This window comes from Martes martes (genome assembly GCF_963455335.1).
Source record: "Martes martes genome assembly, chromosome: 13".
In the NCBI taxonomy this organism is placed as follows: domain Eukaryota; kingdom Metazoa; phylum Chordata; class Mammalia; order Carnivora; family Mustelidae; genus Martes; species Martes martes.
Window position 1 is genome coordinate 14,751,754 of NC_137901.1, and position 23,183 is coordinate 14,774,936.

At 38.4% G+C, this 23,183-nt stretch overlaps 1 protein-coding gene across 1 annotated transcript in view; it reads right to left on the reverse strand.

The window, feature by feature from the left end:
• The window catches only part of CDH20 (cadherin 20), a gene marked incomplete at both ends in the record, with an annotated part of 51,030 nt that overhangs the window by 11,665 nt on the left and 16,182 nt on the right, over positions 1-23,183 (reverse strand). The window contains 4 exons of the mRNA XM_080822173.1: positions 3,968-4,089; positions 6,671-6,807; positions 13,517-13,770; positions 21,645-21,832. Of these exons, the coding sequence (XP_080678299.1) occupies positions 3,968-4,089; positions 6,671-6,807; positions 13,517-13,770; positions 21,645-21,832 (701 nt within the window). The remainder of the gene's footprint in view (positions 1-3,967; positions 4,090-6,670; positions 6,808-13,516; positions 13,771-21,644; positions 21,833-23,183) is intronic.

Sequence of the window (23,183 nt, forward strand, 5' to 3'; positions counted from 1 at the left end):
TCCAGGGCAACCTACATCCAGTGACTGATGTAATAGTATAAATGCCTGGCCATCCCATCTCAACTTGGGAAAACCCTAGTTCTAGAACTCTCTGAAGTCATCCAAGGCTTGTTAGTGGGTCTGCATCATAGCTGGACTTCTCATTTTGCCTAGTCCTGCAGAAGTCCTTCTCTTCTGTAGGCATTGGGTCCCAAGAGCATTCCTTAATAAACATCTTTCAGAATTCCACCTCTGGGTATGCCTCCTGGTGAACCCAACTGGCAACTGGCCTCTGTTGAATCTAAAAGTTGGGAGAATGGAGTTGCTTAAAGGAGAGGGCTTGGTAGAGCACGGAAGATGAACTTGCCACAGAGCCTAGCCTAGTGTCGCTACTGCTCACACGAGGGCCACCCCACCAACCTGTCCCTGCTGAGACAAGTCCTGTACTTCCCATCTTGCCTATAGTGTCACACACATATAATGACAAAACATTTCTTAAAAAAAAATTTTTTTTTAAAGATTTTATTTATTTGACAGCGTGAGAGAGAGAGAGAGCATAAGCAAGGGGAGCGGTAGGCAGAGGGAGAGGGAGAAACAGGCACCCCACACAGCAGGGAGCCCGACACGGAGCTCAATTGCAGGACCCTGGGATCATGACTTGAGCCAAAGGCAAACACTTAACCAACTGAGCCACTCAGGCGCCCTGACGAAACATATTTCTTGACAAATGTTAAAAATAGGTGATTATGGTGGCCCCTGGTGGCTCAGTGGGTTAAAGCCTTTGCCTTTGGCTCAGGTTGTGATCCCAGGGTCCTGGGATCGAGCCTCACGTCGGGCTCTCTGCTTGGCGGGGAGCCTGATCCCCCACCTCCTGCCTGCCTCTCTGCCTGCTTGTGATATCTGTCTGACAAAAAATAATAAATAAAATCTTTTAAAAAATAGGTGATTATGTATAATGAAGTACATAGTTGGGTAGGTCATTTCAGAATATCTGACCTGTGAAATTATACACATATTAGCAAGATGGGGGCTTGAGGCAGAGGACCGGCCCTGTAGACTTGACACTCCTGCTGGAGTATCAGGGGTCAGTTACAGGGCTTTTAAAGAATGAGTGAGCAAAGACACTGCTTTGCTGGGTTCGTTTCTGGGGTCTGATTTTTTTTTTATGGCAAATTTGGTTGCAATAGTTGGGAACACAATGGCCTGTGCTCCTGCCCTCCACTCTCCTGGTAGGTCAGATTTCATTCTCAGTCCCACTTGCCATGCAATATTCTGCTCAGCTGGTTTCATTCTGCTTTCAGCCATCGCCAGGTAGGTCATCTGATTTCTTTATGGGCCTCCTCCTTGGCTGCTTGCTAAGAGGCAAGCACATATCTTGACTTGGCAGACACACAGCTGATGACAGTATGTGACACATCTAACACAAGGAGGCCTGATGCGTTATAAACCAGACATGCCTACTGAGCTGTGTGCTTTCGAAAATCTTTAAAATATGTCCCAGAGCCAAAATCAAGGGGTAGGATTTTTGGTATCTTGGACTAAGGATGATAAATGTGACAGACTTGTGGCGCATGACCTGATCTTTAAGTCACAAAATAAACTGTGCTGTAAAGGACTGTCTGATAGGCCATTAAAAGGTGTATTTAGAAGGGCGCCTGGGTGGCTCAGTCGGTTAAACATCTGACTCAATCTTGGGGTCTTGGGATCGAGTCCTGTGTTGGTCTCTGCTTTCAGTACAGAGTCTGCGTGTTCCTTTCCCTCCCCCTCTGCTTCTTCCCCCCATACCACCCCCATTCCTGATCTGTTTCTCTCAAATGAATGAATAAAACAAACAAACAAACAAAAAAGGATGTATTTAGAAATGGGAGATGTGTGCGTGTGCTCTAAAAACAACAGAGGTAGTTAGGGGCACCTGGGTGGCTCAGGTAGTTGAGTGTCTGACTCTTGGTTTCAGCTCAGGTCATGAACTTTGGGTCCTGAGATTGAGTCCTGTGTTAAGCTCTGTGCTCAGTAGGGAGTTGCCTTGGGATTCTCTCTCACCTCACCCTCTCCCTCTCCCCCTCCTCCCACTTGCATGTACCAGCCATACTCTCTTTCTAAATAATAAATAAATAAATCCTTTAAAAAAAAAAACCAAAACGTGAAACCCAGGACAGGTAGTTAAAAGTGCTATTGACCTGTCAGAATGCAACTTCTATTCTGAAGACCTTTAAGAAAGTAAGTGCTTCGTTTTCTGGGGGAGAGGAGCTTTAATTAGTGTGCTGCTTTTTTACCTTCTTTATAATGTAGATTAATAATTAGCTTCATCATGTATATTTGTTATAATAAGATCTTGTAAAACAACATTTTATGTTATGCTTTATATAGTATATATGAAATTGTTATAATACAAAACAAAAATTGTTAAAATAAAGGTCCAAATCCCCTCATTCAAAACTCAGCTACCATAGCACAGTAACTATTGCTGTTTTTGGATCTTGACCCCTACATGTCTTAGTTCACATGCAGGCATAATTTTATGTAGTTGCAAGCATGTACATGTGGTTTTTATACCTTCTTTCTTTACTTCTGATGACACAGATCATTTCTTATACCATAAAGTCTTGCATTGTAACTTTTATTAGCTGCATAATGTTTCAGGTCTTCTTAGAAATTCAGTAGATGTGGAAGTAGAATTATTAAAGACTTGCTGAAAAAATTTTTAGGAGGGCTATACACCATTGCCCTGAATTTTAGGAATCCTCTGATGAGAGGATTTAGATGAGAATCATTATAGGACTACCCCCCACCCCTGTGGTAGATGTAAATCACTTTTTCTTTTAACTGAGAAAGGTGAAGATGTGTTGACTTAATCTTTGGTGAGTGCAGGGTGCTAATATGAGTTTTGATTGTATAAACGAGTCTCTGTGCAGCAGGATGTCATGTTCCAGGTGAGTAAGAGAAGTTAAAGCAAAATCTGCCTGAACTACCAAAGCATGAATCCTTGCCTTGTAGGTATGCACTTCACAGACTCATAACTTCCATATTAAAACTATTCTGACTCCATTTGCCTTACTACCAGCATCCACAGGATCACAGAATATACTCTGGGGGAAGAAATTAGGACTGTTAGGAGATCTTTTGGGTCACAGGTGAGAGAAGAAAGCATCTTACAAAACCAGGAGCAGAAACAGGACATGGCCGAAGTATGGAAGGGTGGGTACGGGGTAGGCAGCAGCCCAAAGCATGCATGAATACATGGCCACTCCACGCAGAGTTCTGAATGTTTCTCAGTTATACCACTTGGAATTTGATCGACCAAAATTTTTTCATATACATTTAAAAGTATACTTTAGAAAATACACAAATATGTCTCTTCAAATTATAGAACTGTGGTTATTTCAAATTAGTAGAAATTTGTGTCTTCAGATTCCTTTCTTCTCAAAACTGATCTGACATGAACAACATTAGGAAAATGATGTTTTAACTGAGGGAGGAGAGAGTAGGTATTCTAGGTTACAAATCATTCTGAGAATAGGGCAGGTAGTCCCTAAACAAGTTACCTATTGTTAGAAGTTAAGAAAGGGAGGTGGGAAGATACAAAAAATAAAGCTTCCCTACTGCAAATATTTTCAGGTATTAGTGCTAAACCGAGGAAAAGAGAAGAGTTTTCTGATCTTCATGGTCCCTCGCTCCCAGGACCCAGAGCACACGTTACTGTAGTTGGTCCTATACAGTTCAGTTCCAAGATGGGTAGATAACTTCAGGCCGGCCTGTGAAGCAGGCTACCATCAAAGCATTGTTGACATCATTAAAATGTGTGTGGGGGGGGGACGCCACATGGTTGTCTGAACAAACTGTTGGAATATCATGCTTGGAAGTCGGGGACCCTTTTGTGAACTGTTAGTTTCTGGAGTCTAAATTTCTCTGATGGCAAATTTGGTCATCTGTCGCAGTCATTCTGTATTGTGGAGTTGAACCAACGTGCACATTGCACAGACTGCCTTACCTGCCCCGCTTTGGCATTTTCACACACAAAAGCTTCATAGAATCTGGGGAATTCTGGAGCATTGTCATTCACATCTAAGACTTTGATTGTGACGGAAACACTTCCAACCTGGGAAGGATTGTCTAAAGAGAACAGAGAGAAAACCAAAGGTGAGGGTTCAGTAGTAAAAGAAAGCTGCTCGTTGCTGGAATAGGTATTTACTTTGTCAGTTTGGTTTTTTTAAAGGAATGCATAAAGAACTTGGAAATGGCAAGAGAAACATAGGATGCATGTGTGGCCTAGTAAGAGTGCGGCCAGAACACAGGGCACGTCGGCAGATCAAGGTGTGTGTCTGAGAGAGTGTGTGATGTCAGGAGAATGAGGAGAAGAGTATGTTTCTGGGGGAGTGGGGGGGCAGGTAACACAAAATGCAGCCTAAAAAGGTTTGACTCACTTGGTTCCTGCTTCAGGTTCTGAAATTAAAGACAGGTCAGTTCCATATTCTTTCTGGGCTTGAAAACAGCCCATTTCTAACTGGATGCATACTGTGTGTCATTGCTTGGCTTTATTCCTTTTTTTTTTTTTTTCTTTCTTGGTTTTATTCTTGTGGAATAATCAGTTCTTTGAATTGTATTTCAGAAGGTTTCAGGTTATTCATGGGAGTACAGATAACACTGCACATTTATTTCTGCTAAGGGACTAAGGGGATATTATAGGATCAAACATACACCAAATCCGTATCTTTGGCTAGGGCTGGAGAAGTTACTCATAGTCACTCATGGGGAAGTGTGTCTTTTGGTCTGTCTTTTGCTTGGCATTGCCACATAAGGACAGTTTCACAGCCCCAGGAGTGCCCCTCTTGTCCATTTTTGCTTTGGCCATATCCCAAGAAGATAAAATAGAAACTAAACACACAGATTATTCTTAGTAAATAATTTTATAAAATCTCAGAATGCCTTATTCTTCTGATTAATTTTTTCTTTTCTTTCCCCAAAATATCTGTGCTCTCCTATGTTATCCACTTAAATATTTCTATTGCCTGGTTACCAAAATTACTGACCTATTTACTTTTTTTTCCCCATTGTAACCCATGGTACTAGTTTATAGAAGGACTAATGAAAATCCCCCCAAAATGTCAGGGTATATATGATCTACAATCCTACCACCAGAGATATCCATTATATAATATATGTAATATTACATGTGTCCAAAATATGGAGAGACACACACACATATGCACTGCAATTAAGTGAAATTAAAAAGTTGGATTTAAAACTTTTGGCAAATATTATCCTGTGCCATTGAAATATACTTTGAAAACATGTATATTAATATCTGCTTGATAGTTTCATTTTATTATTTGGTTGTACCACAGTTTACTTAGGCAGACTCCTATTATTAGACTTTTAGGTAATTCCCATTTTTTCCCTTATGTTAAAATAGCACTGTAGTAGATGTTTTGGTATATAGATCTTTGTTGATATTTATGATTATTTCCTTAAGATAGTTGTAAGAACTCTTGAGAAAAAGAGTATGAATATTTTGGAGAATCTTGAAAGCTTAATTGCCTAATTCCCCCCCACCCCCCAAGTGATTATACATAGTTCTGCCAGTACATTAGTCTGCATTTCCCTGAACCTTTACCATCACTAAGTGTTATGAAAAAAAACCCAAACAAACTGAAGGTAGTAGTAAATAATCTAATTTTTGTGAAGTTCATAATAAATATGTTAATCTAGTTTTTAGTAGTTTTTCATTCTGTTTTTAAGTTTCTGTTCATAAGTCTGCTTTTTAGTGTAAGATGTCTCAAATTCTTGTATCCATGTTTCTGTGTATGTAGGTGTGTGGTAGGGGTGATACATTATAAATGCTTTCTTTCATCTAGTAGTAATATTTTATACTGAAGGGGTTCTGGACAGCTCCCCCTGTCCCCATGTGCCAATTTGGCTGTGGATTATTTTGAGTTGAAGGCACTTGAGGCTCTGCGGTTCAAGAGAAACTTTTTTCACTCCCTTAACCCACACAGAAAAATCTAAATTGGGCTCCCCCCACCCAGAATAAAGGTTATTAACAGATATATTTTATCTGAGTGACCCATCTGTATGGTATGGGAAACCTCCAATTACCAAATATGTGCTCTTACTGTCCCTATGAAATGCATTCCTTTCCTTTGAAATCTCCAACTTCTACCCCTTCTTTATAGTTCAGAATGATACATATACCTCATTTTGTCTATCTTTGGAATTTTTATGTCTGTGTGCATTCCCCATATGTATGTATGTTAAATTTGATTTTCTTTTGTTAATCTGTCTCATGTCAATTTGATTCTTAGTCCAGCTAGAAGGACCTTTGAAGCGGACAGGAATTCTTGGCTCCCCTTCAATACTATTTGTGCATTCCCAATCTTATTGAAGATCAAAAACCACTTAGATTTCTTCACATAGAAGTCTAGCTCCTTGATTTAAGGATGCTGTTTTTTTGTACTGCTTTTGCATTGTGGGTTTTTTCTTGTTGTTGTTGTTTTTGTTTGTTTGTTTTTACTCTCTAGCATAGGACATGGTATATAGGAGATAGAATTTGAACTGAATGCATTCACTCACTTGCATAAACCATAATTTCCGTTTTTTCCCATAAACAATATAACAAGCTCTAGAAGTTTTCTTTCACATTCTACAATGCTTATATTTCGTCATGTTATGGAGACCAATTTATTGTGTTACTTACTCATTTCCATAGCAAGGACAGTGATATTATGCCAAGAAAACTCCTCCCGATCAAGGGGTCTTGCAGTCATTAGGGCACCTGTTGTAATGTCAACATAGAAGAATCTTCCAGGGTCACTGCTTCTGTCAATGGAATATCTGTAAAAACACAGATTAAATGCATTGTTTTGTTTGAATAAGTATGCTATAGCATATTACATGAGAGAACTGAGTGCATACTTTGTGAAACATGGCCCAGCCAGTTCTGAGTTACGGACACTTGGAAAACCGCATTTGCTGTTTGATCATATCCAGAAACAGCCCCCCCACCAAAACCCCCTAAAAACATAAACAACCAATAACAAACTATTACTGCTTGAATTTCCTCGTTTGTAAAATGAAATAAAACAGGGTGCCGAAGTCTTAGGGCAGTTTTAAGCCAATTAATAATCAATTTCAGCTATTTAAAGCTCAATACTGCCCTAAGGCTTTTGGGACATTCTGAATATCGACCCCTACATGTCTTAGTTCAAAACAAATTTTATTCATGTAAGTTTTGAAATGCAAGATTAGGACTGGAAAAGGTATAGTTCATTGGTTCCAGTTGTGTAATTAGTATCACCTATTGAGAAGGAAAGATTTCCATCAGGTCCTTTGTAAGCATGCTAATGACTGACTGCTGGCAAACATGGTGATGGTATTTACTAGCTAGAGAATCCGTATCTGTGGAATATTTTTAGCAGGATGAACCAGGTTTGACTACATTGCTTAATGTAAATAAACCTGGAATTTATGAATTTATGGGGCACAGCTTGCTGGAAAATATCATGTGAGCTATGTAATTAATGGGGTATAAAAAGCAGATGTTCCATAACCAAAATGGCTCCTTTTTTGTTGAGACGTGCACTTCATTGCTTATATCTTTCATGTTCAATATGGACCAACATGCATCCTTACGCAGGAGAAGAAGGATATTTACCTGATGGTTTTAGGCCTCTCCAAGGACAGACTGCTTGCCTCAGATTTTGCTGTTGTTTCTATCCTTTGAGTCATTACTTATTTTGGGTACTGGGTAAGAGCGACAATTCCTGTGGAACCTGATTTGGCAATCTGACCCTCTGTGTTCACTCACCTGGTCTCCATTTTGGGAGATTCATTAAGTGTGGCGGGAGATTCAGGCATCTGTATATATATATATATATATATATTTTTTTTTTTAAGATTTTATTTATTTATTTGACAGACAGAGATCACAAGTAGGCAGAGAGGCAGGCAGAGAGAGAGGAAGGGAAGCAGGCTCCCCGCTGAGCAGAGAGCCCGATAGGGGCTGGATCCCAGGACCCTGGGATCATGACCTGAGCTGAAGGCAGAGGCTTTAACCCACTGAGCCACCCAGGTGCCCCAGGCATCTGTATATTTAAAATCCTCCATGATATATAGCCATGATTGAGAACCACTAAGTTTTTTTTTAAAGATTTTATTTATTTGTCAGAGAGAGCAAACATGAGCGCACGTACTAATGGGGGAGCGGCAGGCAGAGGGAGAATCAGACTGCCCACTGAGCAGGGAGACTGATTTGGGGGCTCAATCCCAGGACCCTGAGTTCATGACCTGAGCCAAAGGCAGATGCTTAACCCACTGAGCCACTCAGTGGGTTCCCTTGAGAACCACTCTTGAGAATCTTTGTAGTCCTTGGTAACAGCCAGTAATTATAATTGGTGCCACTTACGGAATACCAGATATCTTATACCTTCTTTTTAAATCTTTATAAAATTTCTAGAAGGTAGGTATTACCTCTTTTAGCAGAAAAGAAAACTAAGAGAAGTCGCTTTCATACAGTTAAATAGCTAATAACTTGCAGAGCTAATATAAAACCACTGTAATGTTTTGGGTTCAGAATTCTATTTAAAGTTGCCAGTGATTGCAGTCTGTGTCCTAAAGTAGTTGAAACTAGAAAACTGCCATTTTGTTGGGAGTAAGAAGTTTCTTCAGTGCATTGTTTTTATATTGCAGGTTAGTGAAATCAATATAGTAGGTTATGACTAGTGTTGAAAGAAAATGAAATAGAACATATGCATGCCAGACTGTCATATGCAGTAAGGGTAAATATTGATGCTACAACTTTTGTTTCAAATATGTACAAGTGTGTACATACACGCACACACACACACACACGCAGTATATGCATGTGTATGTATTATTTGGGAAAATGTTCCAGATACTTATTTTTTTTCTGTGGAGATTCCAGTTGGCTGTTCAGAGGGGAATTAAAGGAAAAAGTGACCACTAAGGGCTGGAGAAATGAAGTCATTTTAGTTGTGATTCTCCAAGAGTTGGGAAATTTAAGGAAGTACATTAATACCTTTCTCTTCTTGTGACTCTTATTTAATGGACACTTCCTGTAGCTAGGCTCTGCCCCACACACCTTACAGATACTGGCTCATTTAATCCTTACAGTATCCCTAGGAGGGTAGGTACTGTTATCTTGGTTTTGCAGGTGAGGAAACTGAGACCTGGATTGGTTAAGTCACTTTCCCAAGATTGGAATCAAGCCTAAGCCGTTTGGTTTCAGGTTCCTGCCTGTAACTGCCACTCGATGCTGCCTTATTGTACAGGGAATGTATGCAATTGTTTAAGGAAACAAAGCCTTATCTCTTCTTGAAATAGACTAAGCCGTGATGGCAAACCATTGACTTCTTAGTAAAGAACAAACACATGCCTACAAAGTTCATTTAAAATTAACTGGAACATTTTTTTCTAGGTATAATTAGTGATTTAGTTTTAAAGTTCCCTGGCTCTTTTAAGAGTTGAATTTGTCTTTGGGAAAAAATGCGGTCTTTTCTTCCAGCCAGCCATTCAGCCCATAGAGCCATAACCCTGATGGCAGCTCTCCAAGCTGTAGGCGTAGTGCCCGAGGGGAGAGGCAGCCCCAGCCTCTATGATGAAGCAGCTTTCTACACCCAGACCTGCGGTGCCATAGCAAATGTTGCAGATGGCACGGGAGGTCGGGTGATACAAATAACTAGCGGACAGAACCCGGGACAGTCCTGCCTGGTGCCACAGCGAGAGGGAACCTGGCAAGCTTGCCTCAGGGAAGCCTTCCTCAGCAAGCGGAACCGCCTTCTGATTTCCCAGATTGGAAGTTACTGAATTGAGGCAGTAATGGCACTCGCTGCTCTGAATGGGACACGGGGCCAATTTTCAGGAGGCAGGAGAACAAATTAAAGGTGTAGATACAGATGGAGAATGAGGAAATTGGGACACACTAGTGCATTATGGAGGTGGTTTTCCTTTCTCTAACCATAATGCTCTCACCTATTATGGGCAGAATAGGCATAATATGCACATACAAAACTGCCTTCGGTGAACAACAGCTAGTGTTTGTTGGGCTCCCTGCTTACTTGCTTGGCTGAGGACATACTCTGAATTTGGGAGCGATTTGAAGGTAGGGAGGGCATCATGGGCAGGCTTGCTAAATCCACACACATATACTCTAGGAAGGCACAGGAGAGCAGGCTCTTTCCATACCAACAGAAGCCCATTTCAGTGGCCAAATGGTTTAGTTTCCTGCTCGCCAGAAGTGCCTTGGGCATTTATTAAAAATTTAGGAAATCCTCAATTGTTTAGGTGATACTAAACATCATATTTTTCATGTATATGTAACTAAATCTGGAGATTTGGGTTTGGGATTTACTAGTAAATCACAACCAGCTTATATGCCTGACCATGCCATAAAGTTTCTAGAAAGGAGATTATGAAAGTCCTAATAATCTTTTTCAAAAGTTAAATGGCCTTTTATCCGTAATATTTTAACTTCAGGTGATATATTGATTTTGGGGCAATTTAATATGTGTTTTCTTTTTAGGAATATAAATCTCATTTATTTCTAATAAAAATGCAGAAGATGAATTAGATAGCCAAGCAGCATATAACTTGCAAATTATTTTAAAAGAAAATAGCTTTCATAGGAAAAATAAGGATAAAATGAGCAACTTGGGGAAAGATAACATAGGACAGTAATTTCCAAATGGGTTTATTAAATGATAGCCAAGGATTTGCCTTTTATGTGCTTTTCCCTCTGAGAATCCAGGACTCCTGGTGTTTCTCTTGAGTCTAGGGACCATTCTTTATTCCTGTCAGATAGTACAGAGTCAGGAACTCTCTGTCTTGGCAGTATGAATTCTCTTTAGCAGCTAAAAGGCAGAGGGAGAATTATCCGCAGTTTTGATAAGTGGAATTCTTTGCCCCCTCTGAATGCTCATCTTGTTATCTCCAGGTCTGTGGGTGTCACACTGTTCTTGCCAGTTTCTCTCTTAGGACCTAGAGTTCTTCCCCAGGATAAGCCCAGGGGACCTTGCTCTCTGCCTCTGGCCTATTCCTTTGTGGATTCCTCCTCACTGGGATCCATTGGAATAGAAAGCCTCTCTATTATGTACCTCCCTGATGCTGGCCAACTGATGATTTTCAAAAGCCAGTCATCTGAAGCAGATTTTCTGTTAGCCAGACAGTATTCCTTAATTTGTGTACCTTGTTTTTCTTCATGGCAGGAGTGGATGTAGGCCTGTTGGTGTTTTGCTTTCATTTCTGCATCTGTCGTGAGATAATTAATGACTTTAGTCTTGAATACTGCACAAACACTATAGGGGTGTGTGTGTGTGTGTTTTCTGACTGCAGTCTCTTTTGTTTGTCATTTAGCAGTGTGACTCCTAACAACTGTATTTCCAGTGCTTACTATGTGGAAGTCCAGATTCAGAATCAGGAAGGAAGATGTGGAATTATCCATTGGATATTCAATTGACTATTTTAGAAATGGGCTCTAATTTTTTCAAGTTTATGCCTGTTTCATTTCTCTCCCTCCATAAAATTTTCCCCAAGGTATCTTTTCCAACATGAACAGATTAACTAATTGATCAGGAGATACATATTTTTTTCTTGGCTTCTGAAAATATGAATTTATAGAATCTGTTTCATTGATGTTATGGTTGTTTTGGGGATAATATGGTTTCACTAACTTCTTCCTTCCTGTTATACATTTGAAAACCTTAAGGTTGAAATATCACTCCTGTAAAGTTGGTATAATTCATACGAGAAAGATTAGTTGATTTCTAAAAATCAAATACCAGAATTTAAACAAGATCATTTTAGCATTTTAATGCCTGCAAATGTCAAATGTTTACTAGTTGGTTAGATGAAGCAGATTTCCTCCAGTATAGTTATTCTCAGGAGAGAAACATCTTTATTAAACTGAAAAAGCACGTTCTCATTAAATACAAAATAGCACTAGGTGAGAGAAGTACCCATTGATAGAAAAGGCATTGATAAATTGGGGTACATTTAAAACGTGTTATCTGCTCAAAAACCCCAGATCCATTTTGCCATGTGGCTTTCAACAATTAATGTGACAGATGGCCTCAAAACAGCCTTGGAATCCTGATCTTTTGTGTCAAGCTTCAGTGGCTTGGCAGTTGCTCTGGAAGGTTGAGGTGTCAACTTGTCCACCAGCTGTTTGCACTTTGGTTCCAGAGTTGATAGGAGGAAATGGCCATGGCTCTAAGAGCAGCAGCTCTCCTCCCTGCCTTGATGGGGAAGCATTTTTTTTTTTTTTTTAAGATTTTATATATTTATTTGACAGAGAGAGAGGGAGAGAGAGAGAGAGAGAGAGAGATCACAAGCAGGCAGAGAGAGAGAGGGGAAACAGGCTCCCTGCTGAACAGAGAGCCCAGTGTGGGGCTCGATCCCAGGACCCTGAGATCATAACCCAAGTAGAAGGCAGAGGCTTAACCTGCTGAGCCACCCAGGTGCCGTGAGCAAACACAAGCAGGGGGAGCGGCAGAGGGAGAAGCAGACTGCCTGCTGAGCGAGGAGCCGGATGCGGGGCTGGATCCCAGGAACCTGGGATCATGACCTTAAGGCAAACGCTTAATGGGCCTAGCCACCCAGGAACACCCCCTCCCCCCACAGCGAAGCATCTTGATTAGATCTTTAAGTTTGAAACACATGGAGAGACTGGTTTGTAGGCTTGAAATAGAAAGACCTATCTGGCCAATCCTACATGGCATCATAGCCATTGACAGCAGGAGTAGTTTTTGTGTTCTTTTGTAGTATATGGAGATATATATAGTAGAAAAATCAAAGGTTCATAAAAATTGAAAGAATATGCATTAATCACTTTTGTATTCACTACTGAGATTTGACAGTTTGGTTTTTTTTTTTTTTTAAGTAGACTTTATGCCGAGCATGGAGCCCAGTGTGGGTCTTGAATTCACAACCCTGAGATCAAGACCTGAGCTGAGACCAACAATCAAGATGCTTAACTGACTTAGCTACCTGGGTGCCCCAGGATTTGATAGTTTTTAACTTTTTGGTATCTATGTGTCTATCTGTGCTTTATCTGAATTGGTAGTTGTCAACTGGGGATGATTTTGATCCCCCCATCCCTTCTTCCTCCTGGGACATTTGGCAATATATGCGACATTTTAAGTCATTACTATTCAGGGGGTGCTACTGACATTTAGTAGGTTGAGGCCAGAGATGCTGTTAAACATGGTACAATGCCCAGGACAGCCTGTCATGACAAAGAATCCATCCCAAAATGTCAGTAGGGCTATGACTGAAAACTAAGGTAGGGGTGTGTGTGTGTGTGTGTGTGCGCATGCTTCCTTTTTTTTGCTAAAGCAATTGACAGAGTTGCAGACTTAACGATAACTTTACTTCTAAGTAACATGAAAAGACTATCTTATTTAAACAAGAAGAACTAAAAAGGAGAGTCTTCAGAGATCAAAGAAGCAAAGGGAGAAAGTGCTGGAAAATTAGATACCAGAGAAGGGAAGATTCTAAGGTGTAAGAAAGGTGAAATATGTGGAAAAACCTGATTGAGTTGTTGGTCACATCCGGGTCCTTGGCAGAAATGATCTGGATGGTTGTTCCAATCGCCACATCCTCAGGAACCTCCACAAAATAAAAGCCTGGCTCAAATATGGGGGGCTCATCCACATCTTCCACACTGATGTGCACCGTTGTTGTGTCCTGAAATGGGCCTAGGTTCAGAAAACGCATCTCTAGGTGAGGATTGGCTCCTTCCACTTTTAAGGTGTAACTTTTCTTGCTTTCAAAACTCAGGGGCTGAAAAGTAATGATAGGAAAATTGATTAGCCATGAGCATATATGTCAAGGTTCTGAGGGATCGCCAGTATTGATGGCTAGGGGGTAGACTCTCAACTTCACTAAAATGGTGGAAAAGAGGCAAAAGGAAAAACAAGAGGAGTTTTTCCTTTGTTCCGTAGTTCTTGGTCTTAAGGTTATTTTCAGTAGAGAAAGTAAGGGCGATCTGGACACTTCCGAGAGTGTGAAGGCAGCTGTTGTACTGATCAGGAAAAACACCGTGGCTCTGGGCAGGCTGTACTTGAACCTGCCTGCTCTTCAACCAACCTGGTCCGCATGTCTTTAAAGCTGCTTGTTTATCTGAAAGAATGTCATGAGAACTAAGAGTGTGAGTTCAGTTTCACAATATCCAAACTGAGTCCTAGTCTTTTCCATTTGCTTCCTTAAAACAATTCTCTCTTTTTTTAAGATTTTGTTTATTCATTTATGAGAGAGACAGAGAAGCAGGGAGGGGGAGAGGCAGAAGCTGAGCTGGGACACCACCCCCACCCCCAGCCTCCCCGGCCTTGGGGCTCTATTCCGGGACCTGGAAATCATGAACTAAGACAAAGGTAGACGTTTAGCCATCTGAGCTGCCTGTTGTCCCTAAAAAAAAGATTCTCTGGTACAAAGCAGTAGTGATTTTTTTTTTTTTTTAAAGAAATTACCATAAGCACCTTACCAGGGTTCTCAGAGTACCGTGTCAGATCAATGTTTGTGTATTAAGTTTACCATAGATGCTCTCTTTTAAAAATTTCTTTTAAAGGCCTAATCCAATGCCTCATTTTACAGTTGAAGAGACTGAGACAGAAGTCTCCAAATACTGGGTGAAGCTGACACGGTTCCATAGTGTCAAAGTAGAAATGCTCATATAGATTTTTAAATTCCTCATTCAAAGGTCGTCTACAAACCTTTGACTTTTTGTAGTAAAATTCCATGTCATTCATAAAATTTTTTGGTTGCTCCTTTTTTTTTTTTTTAAATCTGTTCCTACCTTAAAAAATGTTTTATGCCAAAATAAATACAATTTTAGGATAGAAAGTGAACTTGAATGGTATCTCATAAGAACAATCCATTCATTTTTTTTTTAAGCTGACAAAATGTCTAAATGTTTTGAGCAACATTTACCTCAAAACATCATCAATAATAAAAAAAAATCATGGAAAGTTAATCCTTTAAGATACAGTGGATAGCAAAGCAGTTACTAAAGCTTAGAAGTCACATATCCACTTGGTAATGACTTAAATTTTTCTAACTAAATATTTACTGGTGCTTTTTTTTCTTTTTTCATAAAATATGCTGAATGTCAGCACGTTTTTAGGTTAGAAAGAGGCATGTATCCATTTAATTAACTGCTTTGCTTTTGAGAAACAAACAGCAGTAGAAGTTCCTTTAACTAAATTAGGCATTTTCAAATTCTAACAAAAAGTTTTTTGTGTAGTTGCTCTTTGGTTATTACTTGTTTTGCATTAGTTTCACCCTACATTGTATTCCTTGTTTCGTGGAATCAGCCATTCCCGTTTAAACTAAGCAGCCATTTTACCAGTCTTACTGTCTCCCTAGTTTTTAGTCAAAAGGCAAGGTTTTTGGGGCACCTCGCTGGCTCAGATGGATAGAGCATGTGACTCTCAATCTCAGAATTGTGAATTTGAGCCCCACATTGGGTATAGAGATTACTTACAAAAAATAAATTAAAAAATAATTTATAAAAAGCAAGGTTTTATTAACAGGGAAATCTGCCACTCAGATTATGATACACTTGAAGGAATAGTTTTACCAATTTATTTATATTTACTCTCTAAATTCAGACATTCATTGTTTCCTGGTAAATTACATTATGTTTTCCTAAAATTCTTTGCTTAAATATGGGTAACTCAGAGTGGGCACTGTTGTTTATATTAGGTTTGTTCTAGGTAAAGTTTGTTTTCCCCTTAATATTAAGTCATTTTCCTAATTTGATATAAATTTTATATTTTTTTAATTGAGGTTACATTAAAATTAATCCTTTTTAGCATAAAGTTTAGCAAATTTTGACAAATTATGTGGTCGTATCTCCACCATGATAAGACACAGAACAGTTCTATCTCTGCCATTACCCCTTGCCTTGTGCCCCTTTGTCAGCCCCTTCCCATTGGCAACCAATGATCCATGCTCTGTCCCTATTATAAGAATGTCATATAAATGGAACCATCCAATATATACTTTTTTGAATCTTTTACTTGGATGATTTTATTTGAAATTCATCCATGTCTTTTTGTGAATGAAGAGTTTGTCCCTTTATATTGCCAAGTACTATTTATTGTATGGGTGTACCACAGTTCATTTATCCATTCTCTGCTAGAGAGACATTTTGGTTGTTTCCAGTTTTTCTGATCGTTATGAATAAAGCTGCTATGAATATTTGCATGCAGGTTTTTCTTTGAACATAGATTTTTATTTAACTTGGGTAGAGACCTAGGAATGGGATTGCAGGATTATATGGTTAGGTATATTTTTAACTTTATAAGAAACTTCCAAACTGGTTTTTAAAGTGGCTGTACCACTTTCCCACCAGGAATGTATGAATGTTCTAGTTGCTCAACATCTTTGTCATTATTTGATTTCATTAGTTTTTCTGATTTTAGCCATTGTAGTGGGTATGAAGTAGTATCTCATTGTGGTTTTGATTTGCATTTCCCTAATGCTTAATGATGTTCAGTGTTTTTATGTATCTTCTTGAAGAGTTGTTCATGTATTCTGTATTCAAGTCCTTTATCAGACATGTGTTTGCAAACATTTATTTCCAATCTGTGATTTGTTTTAACAGTGCTTTTGAAGAGCAGAAACTCTTAATTTTGATGAAATCTTATTTATCACTTTCTTATTGTATTATGGTGTCAGATCTAAGAAATCTTTGCCTAATGAGGGTCACAAAGATTTTCTTCCATGTTTCCTTCTGGAAATTTTATAGTTTTAGTATATTGCATATTGGTAGGTGTATGATCCATTTTGAACTTATTTTTATGAGATGCGAAGTGGATTTTTTCACATACGGATATCCAGTTGTTCCAACACTATCTGTGGAAGAGACTAAAGTTGAGTTTTTAATTATTAAAAAATAAGTTACCTAGTGATGATTACATTAAGATTATTCTCTCTCACCTCTTAAATAATTTTATTACTTAAAATCAAAAGAAAACATTGTCCTAAATACTCTAAACTTTAAATTGCTCACAACTGAAATACGAGTTTAACTTTTTTCTCATGAAAAGTTTTTGTACTTATTTTTTAAAATCAAAGAATTGTTTGTTTCCATAGTCATGATAATAAATCCAGGAATAGTAATCTCAAAACCTAAATTCCAAATTCAAAAAATTTCCTAGAGTTAGAGGACATAATGAAGAGGCATTATATTCTTGAAAATTGAGTCACAAAAATTGTGACATAAAATAGTAATGCAGCTTTTTTAAGCAGTTTTAATTATTCCTTCCTTTGTTTCCATAGCACTTTGTCATATTTACATTATGGTTCTTTTTATTTTATTTCTTTTTTTGTTGGTCCCTTTCACAGACTCAAGGACAAAGGCTATGAATTAGATTTTTATTTCCCTGCACCTAGCAAGGGTCTAAGACCCAAAAGGTAGCAACAAAATGTTACATTGAGTTGGACAAAAAAGCTTTTCAGTCCATACAGATTTTATGTTATAATATTTCAGTGATTTTTAAGGGGTGCATCTTTTCATATTTTGACATTTTGGAGCTAGGGTTGCTTCTCCAATTGATGACTCTTACACTTGCTTATGCCCAACAGGAGAGAGGGTGCAGTTGAGTTCTGCACATTGTGGGTACTACATGTGTTGAACTTCATTGCCTTCTAAAATGCCTTCAGAAAGATTGTACTATGATTTGACATTGAAACAAAAATTGTTATGTGGGCAGAATGGCATGGAAACAACAGCAGGGAGTAAATCTGCTATTAGTGAAGCACATATGTCTGTGTCAACGAGAGCTTTTTCAAAAACTATAAACTAAGGGAGAAGAAGGCCTTGTATCATTTAAATTGCAAGAGTTTTTTTTTTTTTAAAGTAGTATATAAAAGAATGATGTGATTTACATTTCATGGGCATCTTAGATTTGATGAAATATAGAAGTTTTGCTCTTTGTGGACTATCTAAAAGGAAAATGGAGTAAAAACAGTTGCTTGTTATATGCTCAGAGATGGAAGACATGCTGAAGACTGGAATATGGCCTAACAGCATGCTCATCTAAAATAAAGAGCAATCTGCAAAATATATATTTCAAGTTATCTTTCAAGCATTTGACTTAAGAGACTGAAAATCAATTGATTGATTACTTGAAAGCCAAAAAGACCCAAGGTACTGGGTAGTAATCAGTATGGTTTTATGAAGACCCAATTCTATCAATTCAACTTAATTTTTCTTTTTGAAAAAGTATGTGCTTTTTAGACAAATAATAGGGCTTAGAGAAATAAATTAAAAGTAGAACTTCTGTTTCAATTTTATACAACATTATTAATGACAAAGTAGAAGATGGGTGTGGATCAGGCATCTGAGTGAATGTTGTTCCAAAAGTATAGACTGAGCAGTCAATAGCCTCTAAAGTATTTATAATATTTGACTTGTCTATCCACCCAACTTATTGACCTCTTTTTTTAATTCCATTTTCCTGTCACTTCCCAAGTTTAGAAGAGAAATCCAAATGACCTTGGCAAAACTGATGGCTGTTTTGATTAAACATGGATACAGTTTTAGTAATGACAATGAGAGACAGCGGTATGTCTTATTAGGTTTAATCTTTTCTCCACATAAGGGAGCTGGAGAAAACAACATTTTGAAGTTCCTTTCAGATACAAAGTTGTAATAGTTAATATTTTAAAAATGAATGGCTTGTAATAAGGTCTAAGCTCTATTCTAATAATTTGACATAATTAATGTTATTTAGAATTATATATTAAGATACAAAATAACATTTAAAATATGTTAAGAATCCCAAAAGCTCTTTTTCTGATTGCTTAATTGTTTTAAAGAAAATTTTTGCATTAAAGAAACAATTATCTGAAACATTTTATCTTCAATACAACAATAATTATCTTTGAGTATTTACCTTGCTTACAGTTATCAGTCATGGTAAGCAATGTATTATCTGTTTACTTGAGGCATACCTCATGAAAGGAGAATGTTCTTAATCCTATGTCATATACCAAATTGGTATTATTTCTAGTCATCTTTAATATTTCTAACACGTTATTAACTCTCAAGGGATGAGAATAAAGTGAAGCTGCAATATTTAAATTACATTCAGATTTATTTGATGTTTGTGAAGTTATTACCAGCATTTTACACTATTTTGAAGTCATTGTGTGCTGGCTTGTAAAGATTTCTGGTTGGTGGAATGCTGAATCTAACTGTTCTTTCGCTGTATTGGTATATTATTGCTTAAGTGAATACAGGGCAAATAGGTGAACTTGTGCCTTCTAAAGCAGTGTTAATTCAACTCTGTGGAACAGCATATAGTCAAGTTGTTACTAAACACATTAACTTGTGCCCCATTCTAAGTTCTGACTGTTGCTTTCATCAAGATCACCAGTGATCTCCATGTTCCTAAAGTCTGTGGTCAGTTTTCAGTGGTCTCATAAGAATTTCAATAGCATTTGTCTTTCCCTTCTCCTGGAGATGGTTTTTCGTGCCTTCCAGTACACCACACTCCCTTAATTCTCTTCCTGTTTCCCTGATCTCTCCTTCTCAGTCTCCTTGCTGTCCTTTGCTCTTCTCTCTGACCTCTTCATGTTGGGGTGCTTTGGGGCTCATGTCACTGTCTTCTCCATCTGTGCTCAGGCCCTTGGAATGTCATTTTCTTGTATTTGCTTTAAGTACCGTGTATATGCTTGTGACTCCCAAATTTCTATTTCCAACTCAGAACTCTTCTCCATACTCCACACTCCTATAACCAGCAGCTACTGCACATCTCCACTGGGGTAACATGTCCAGAACTTAATCCCATTATTTGCCATTGCAGACTCCCATCTCAGAGACAGCTCTCTTCTTGTTCAGTTCACCTCTCTTTCATGTCCTCATTCAGTCTGTTTGGAAATTCTCTTGACTCTACTTTCAAAATATATCTAGATTCTGATTGCTTCTCACTATCTCCATTCCTACTACCCTAGGCCACGCCGCCATCATCTACCTAGATTATTGCGATAGTCTTAGCTGGTGTACCTGTTCCCATCCTTGCTCCCCTTTTATGGTCTTTTCTCAACACAGCCGACAGTAATTATAAAGAAAGTCCAGTTATGTTGTATGTTTTATTTTTTAAAGATTTATTTATTTTATGGAGGGAGAGAGATTGCCAGAGCATGAATGGGGGGAAGGGCAAAGTGAGAGGGAGAGAAACAGACTCCCTACTGAATGTGGGGCTCGATTTCACAACCTTGAGATCACAACCTGAGCCCAAATCAGGAGTTAGATGCTTAACCGACTTACCACTCAGATTTTAAAGGCCTCCAGTTGTTCCCTGGTTTACTCAGAGGAAAAGTACTTAACAGCAGCCTATAAGGTCCTATGCAGTTTGGCTCCTTTGTTACTTCTCTGAATTTTTAATCTATGGGTCTTCCCCTCCACTTAGCCTTATCAACCCCCTTTTGAAACAAACTAGGCAGAGACCCATCTCTGGGTGTTGGCACCGGTTGTCCCTTTGCCTGGAACACTTTTCCGCAGTATCTCTGTGCCCATTCCCTTGTCTTCAGGGCTGCATGTGTAGTTTTCACTGAAAGTCATTTGTAGGGCACCTCCCAGGGTTCTGCATTGTCAGCCTGCCCAGCTCTGTGCTGTGACTCTACCCACTTTAAATCTTTGTATAAATGTCACTTCTCTGTGACACTAATCCCAAGCACCCAGTTTAAAATTTGAAGTCATGTTGGCTTTTCTGATAATCACTTTTGTTTCGTTTTACCCCTCCCCACTGTAGCACTTATCACTTTCTGGTATATTACTTTGTTGATTTACTTGCTATTTTGATTGTCTTCTTCCCTCCTTCCCTATATAAGCTCCATGAAGGCAGATATTTTTGGTTATTTTATTTACTCTCTACATTAGATGCCTGGAATAATACATGGCACATAGGGAGACGCTCAACAAGTATTTGTTGAATAAATAACTTAACATACCTTGGGTTTTTAGATATATTTAAAATAGAGAAAGAAGATTAAATCAATGAGTTTTTAAAGTTCATCACATTACTACGATATTAAAACTTCAGTTTTTAAAGGTTTTATCTTCCATACCAGTATATCCATATGTGCTTTATGCCACCCAAAATTGATAGCTTACATTAAAAAACTTGGTAGTTTATGAAGCAAAGGAGTTTCAAATGATAATGCTATCCAGCAGCTATGTTTGATAAAGCTTTTCCGAGTCTAATTAGCATCTATGGATCTTATAGTAGCAATTAAAAAATCTCTATGTGTTATTTATTGATTCATAAATAATATTATAGCTTGCTTTATTGTTATTTATGGTATACTACAGTAAAAAATGACTGTTGTTCAACTGCAAATATTGATCAAGTCATTAACATCATTAGTGAATTAAGCTACAAGAATTTTTTAAGTGGTTAAGTAGTGAGCTAGGAGAAAGGACATATTTATAATATATTTTTATTATGACATGATACCCTCTCTGTAAAATGATGACACAGCCAGTTTTACATGTAAGCAAAAGAAGTAAGAGTTTTTTTTTAAAGGAGTGGAAAGAATGTTTATCAAAGGATTTGAAGCAATGTGTATTAATAGTACAACAGTCCTTACTAACATATATATTCAAAGCCTCCATTAACATGATTTGGAAAGAGGAGTTGGATTACCTTCTTCACAGTTATGATGCCAACTTGGAAATTGGGATCTGTGTTAATGTCAAAGGCATCTGCACCATCTCCATCCACAATGGTGTATTTCATCTCGGCATTGATTCCTTCATCCAAGTCCTTGGCAAACACTCTACCCACAGTGGCGCTAACTGGAGCCGATTCCAGCACACTCATCTGATAATGTTCTGGGGAGAAAGGTCAGAACATGCATTCTTGTAATCTGTTGCTATAGAAAATGCCTCAGCAGTGTCAAATCATATCAGGCCTGCTGGAACAGGCGTCTTTCTCCTGGTTCAAGAATTAAAACTCGAGTTTTACAGAAGAAACACTTGAGATCCGAAGAGGCTGAGCAGATAGTATGAGGTCCTAGCCTGTACTGGATGTTTGATAAGTATGGCCCCAAAAGGCGTGACCTAATCCTAAGAATAGGACAAAATAAAAACAAAAATATTTCTTATCTCAATGAATCCACCTTCAGAGTGGAAGGAATTACCTTGCTTTCCAATGTTTCAGTTCCTCCTAGTGAACTATCTCCCCAAATGTTAATTCATTCTGAGAAAGAAAAAACATTGTGATTGCAAAGTACATATTTATTCTGTTTAGATTTGAGATGCCCACATTTTCCTTTGCGGCCAAGCCAGTGTATAGAATTTTCATCTCTGCGGCCACCTGCCCAAATTTAATGGCCATCAGTGCTCTGTAAAGGAGGAATAGCCACAGAGAGCAGGTTCCCTCCAGTTCCGTGTGTTGTCCGTCCGCATGTCCTCGCCCTTGCTTCTGCCCAGTGGAAATCTCTGTTGTTTCTTGTTCTCTTGTTCCAGAACAGAATACCCTGGAAGTCCTCACAAATGTAAGAATCTCGGAGTTGGTAATGTCCTCCTTCTCAGCTTCACAATTAAATTTAGAGTTGTGTCTTCACTCACTTACCTTCTCTGGGGCTCAACTTTTTGACATTCTTCATTATGTTGTCAATCAAAATGTGACTGACTAAATAACAGAGAAAATCACATAATCATATTTTCAATATGTTCATGGTCTCTTTTATTCTAATGTATATTGCAAGCTACAGGGAAGCCTGGGGTGAGGGCTTGAGTTTCATGAAGATTTGGGGAGGTTGACGGCACCCAACCAGCTCACAGCACCCTCCCTTGCACAGGAGAAGAAATAATGCCTGTTCTTGGCAAATATGAGCCAGGAAATTGCTAATGTCTGTACTAAGCTGGCAGGCACTTGGATTTCATGATCTCTTTCCATTCTCTTTCAAAATTGTTGATGGATTAGACTTTGTTATTATAGAACTTTTAGGAAAAATAAACAAGTGTCTTTCCCACACCAGGAAAGCCGTGTGTTCTGTGTTTAAAAAAGCAAATACATAAAATTTCTACATGTGATGCACTGTATTAGGTCTGAGATCTTGATATTCCATTAAATTTGGTTCAGTTAAAGGTAACTAAGCTTGTTCAATATAAATAGTAGGAGTGTCATTTTGCCAACATCCCATGATCAGTTATGTTAATATTTATTAAAAAAAAGGAA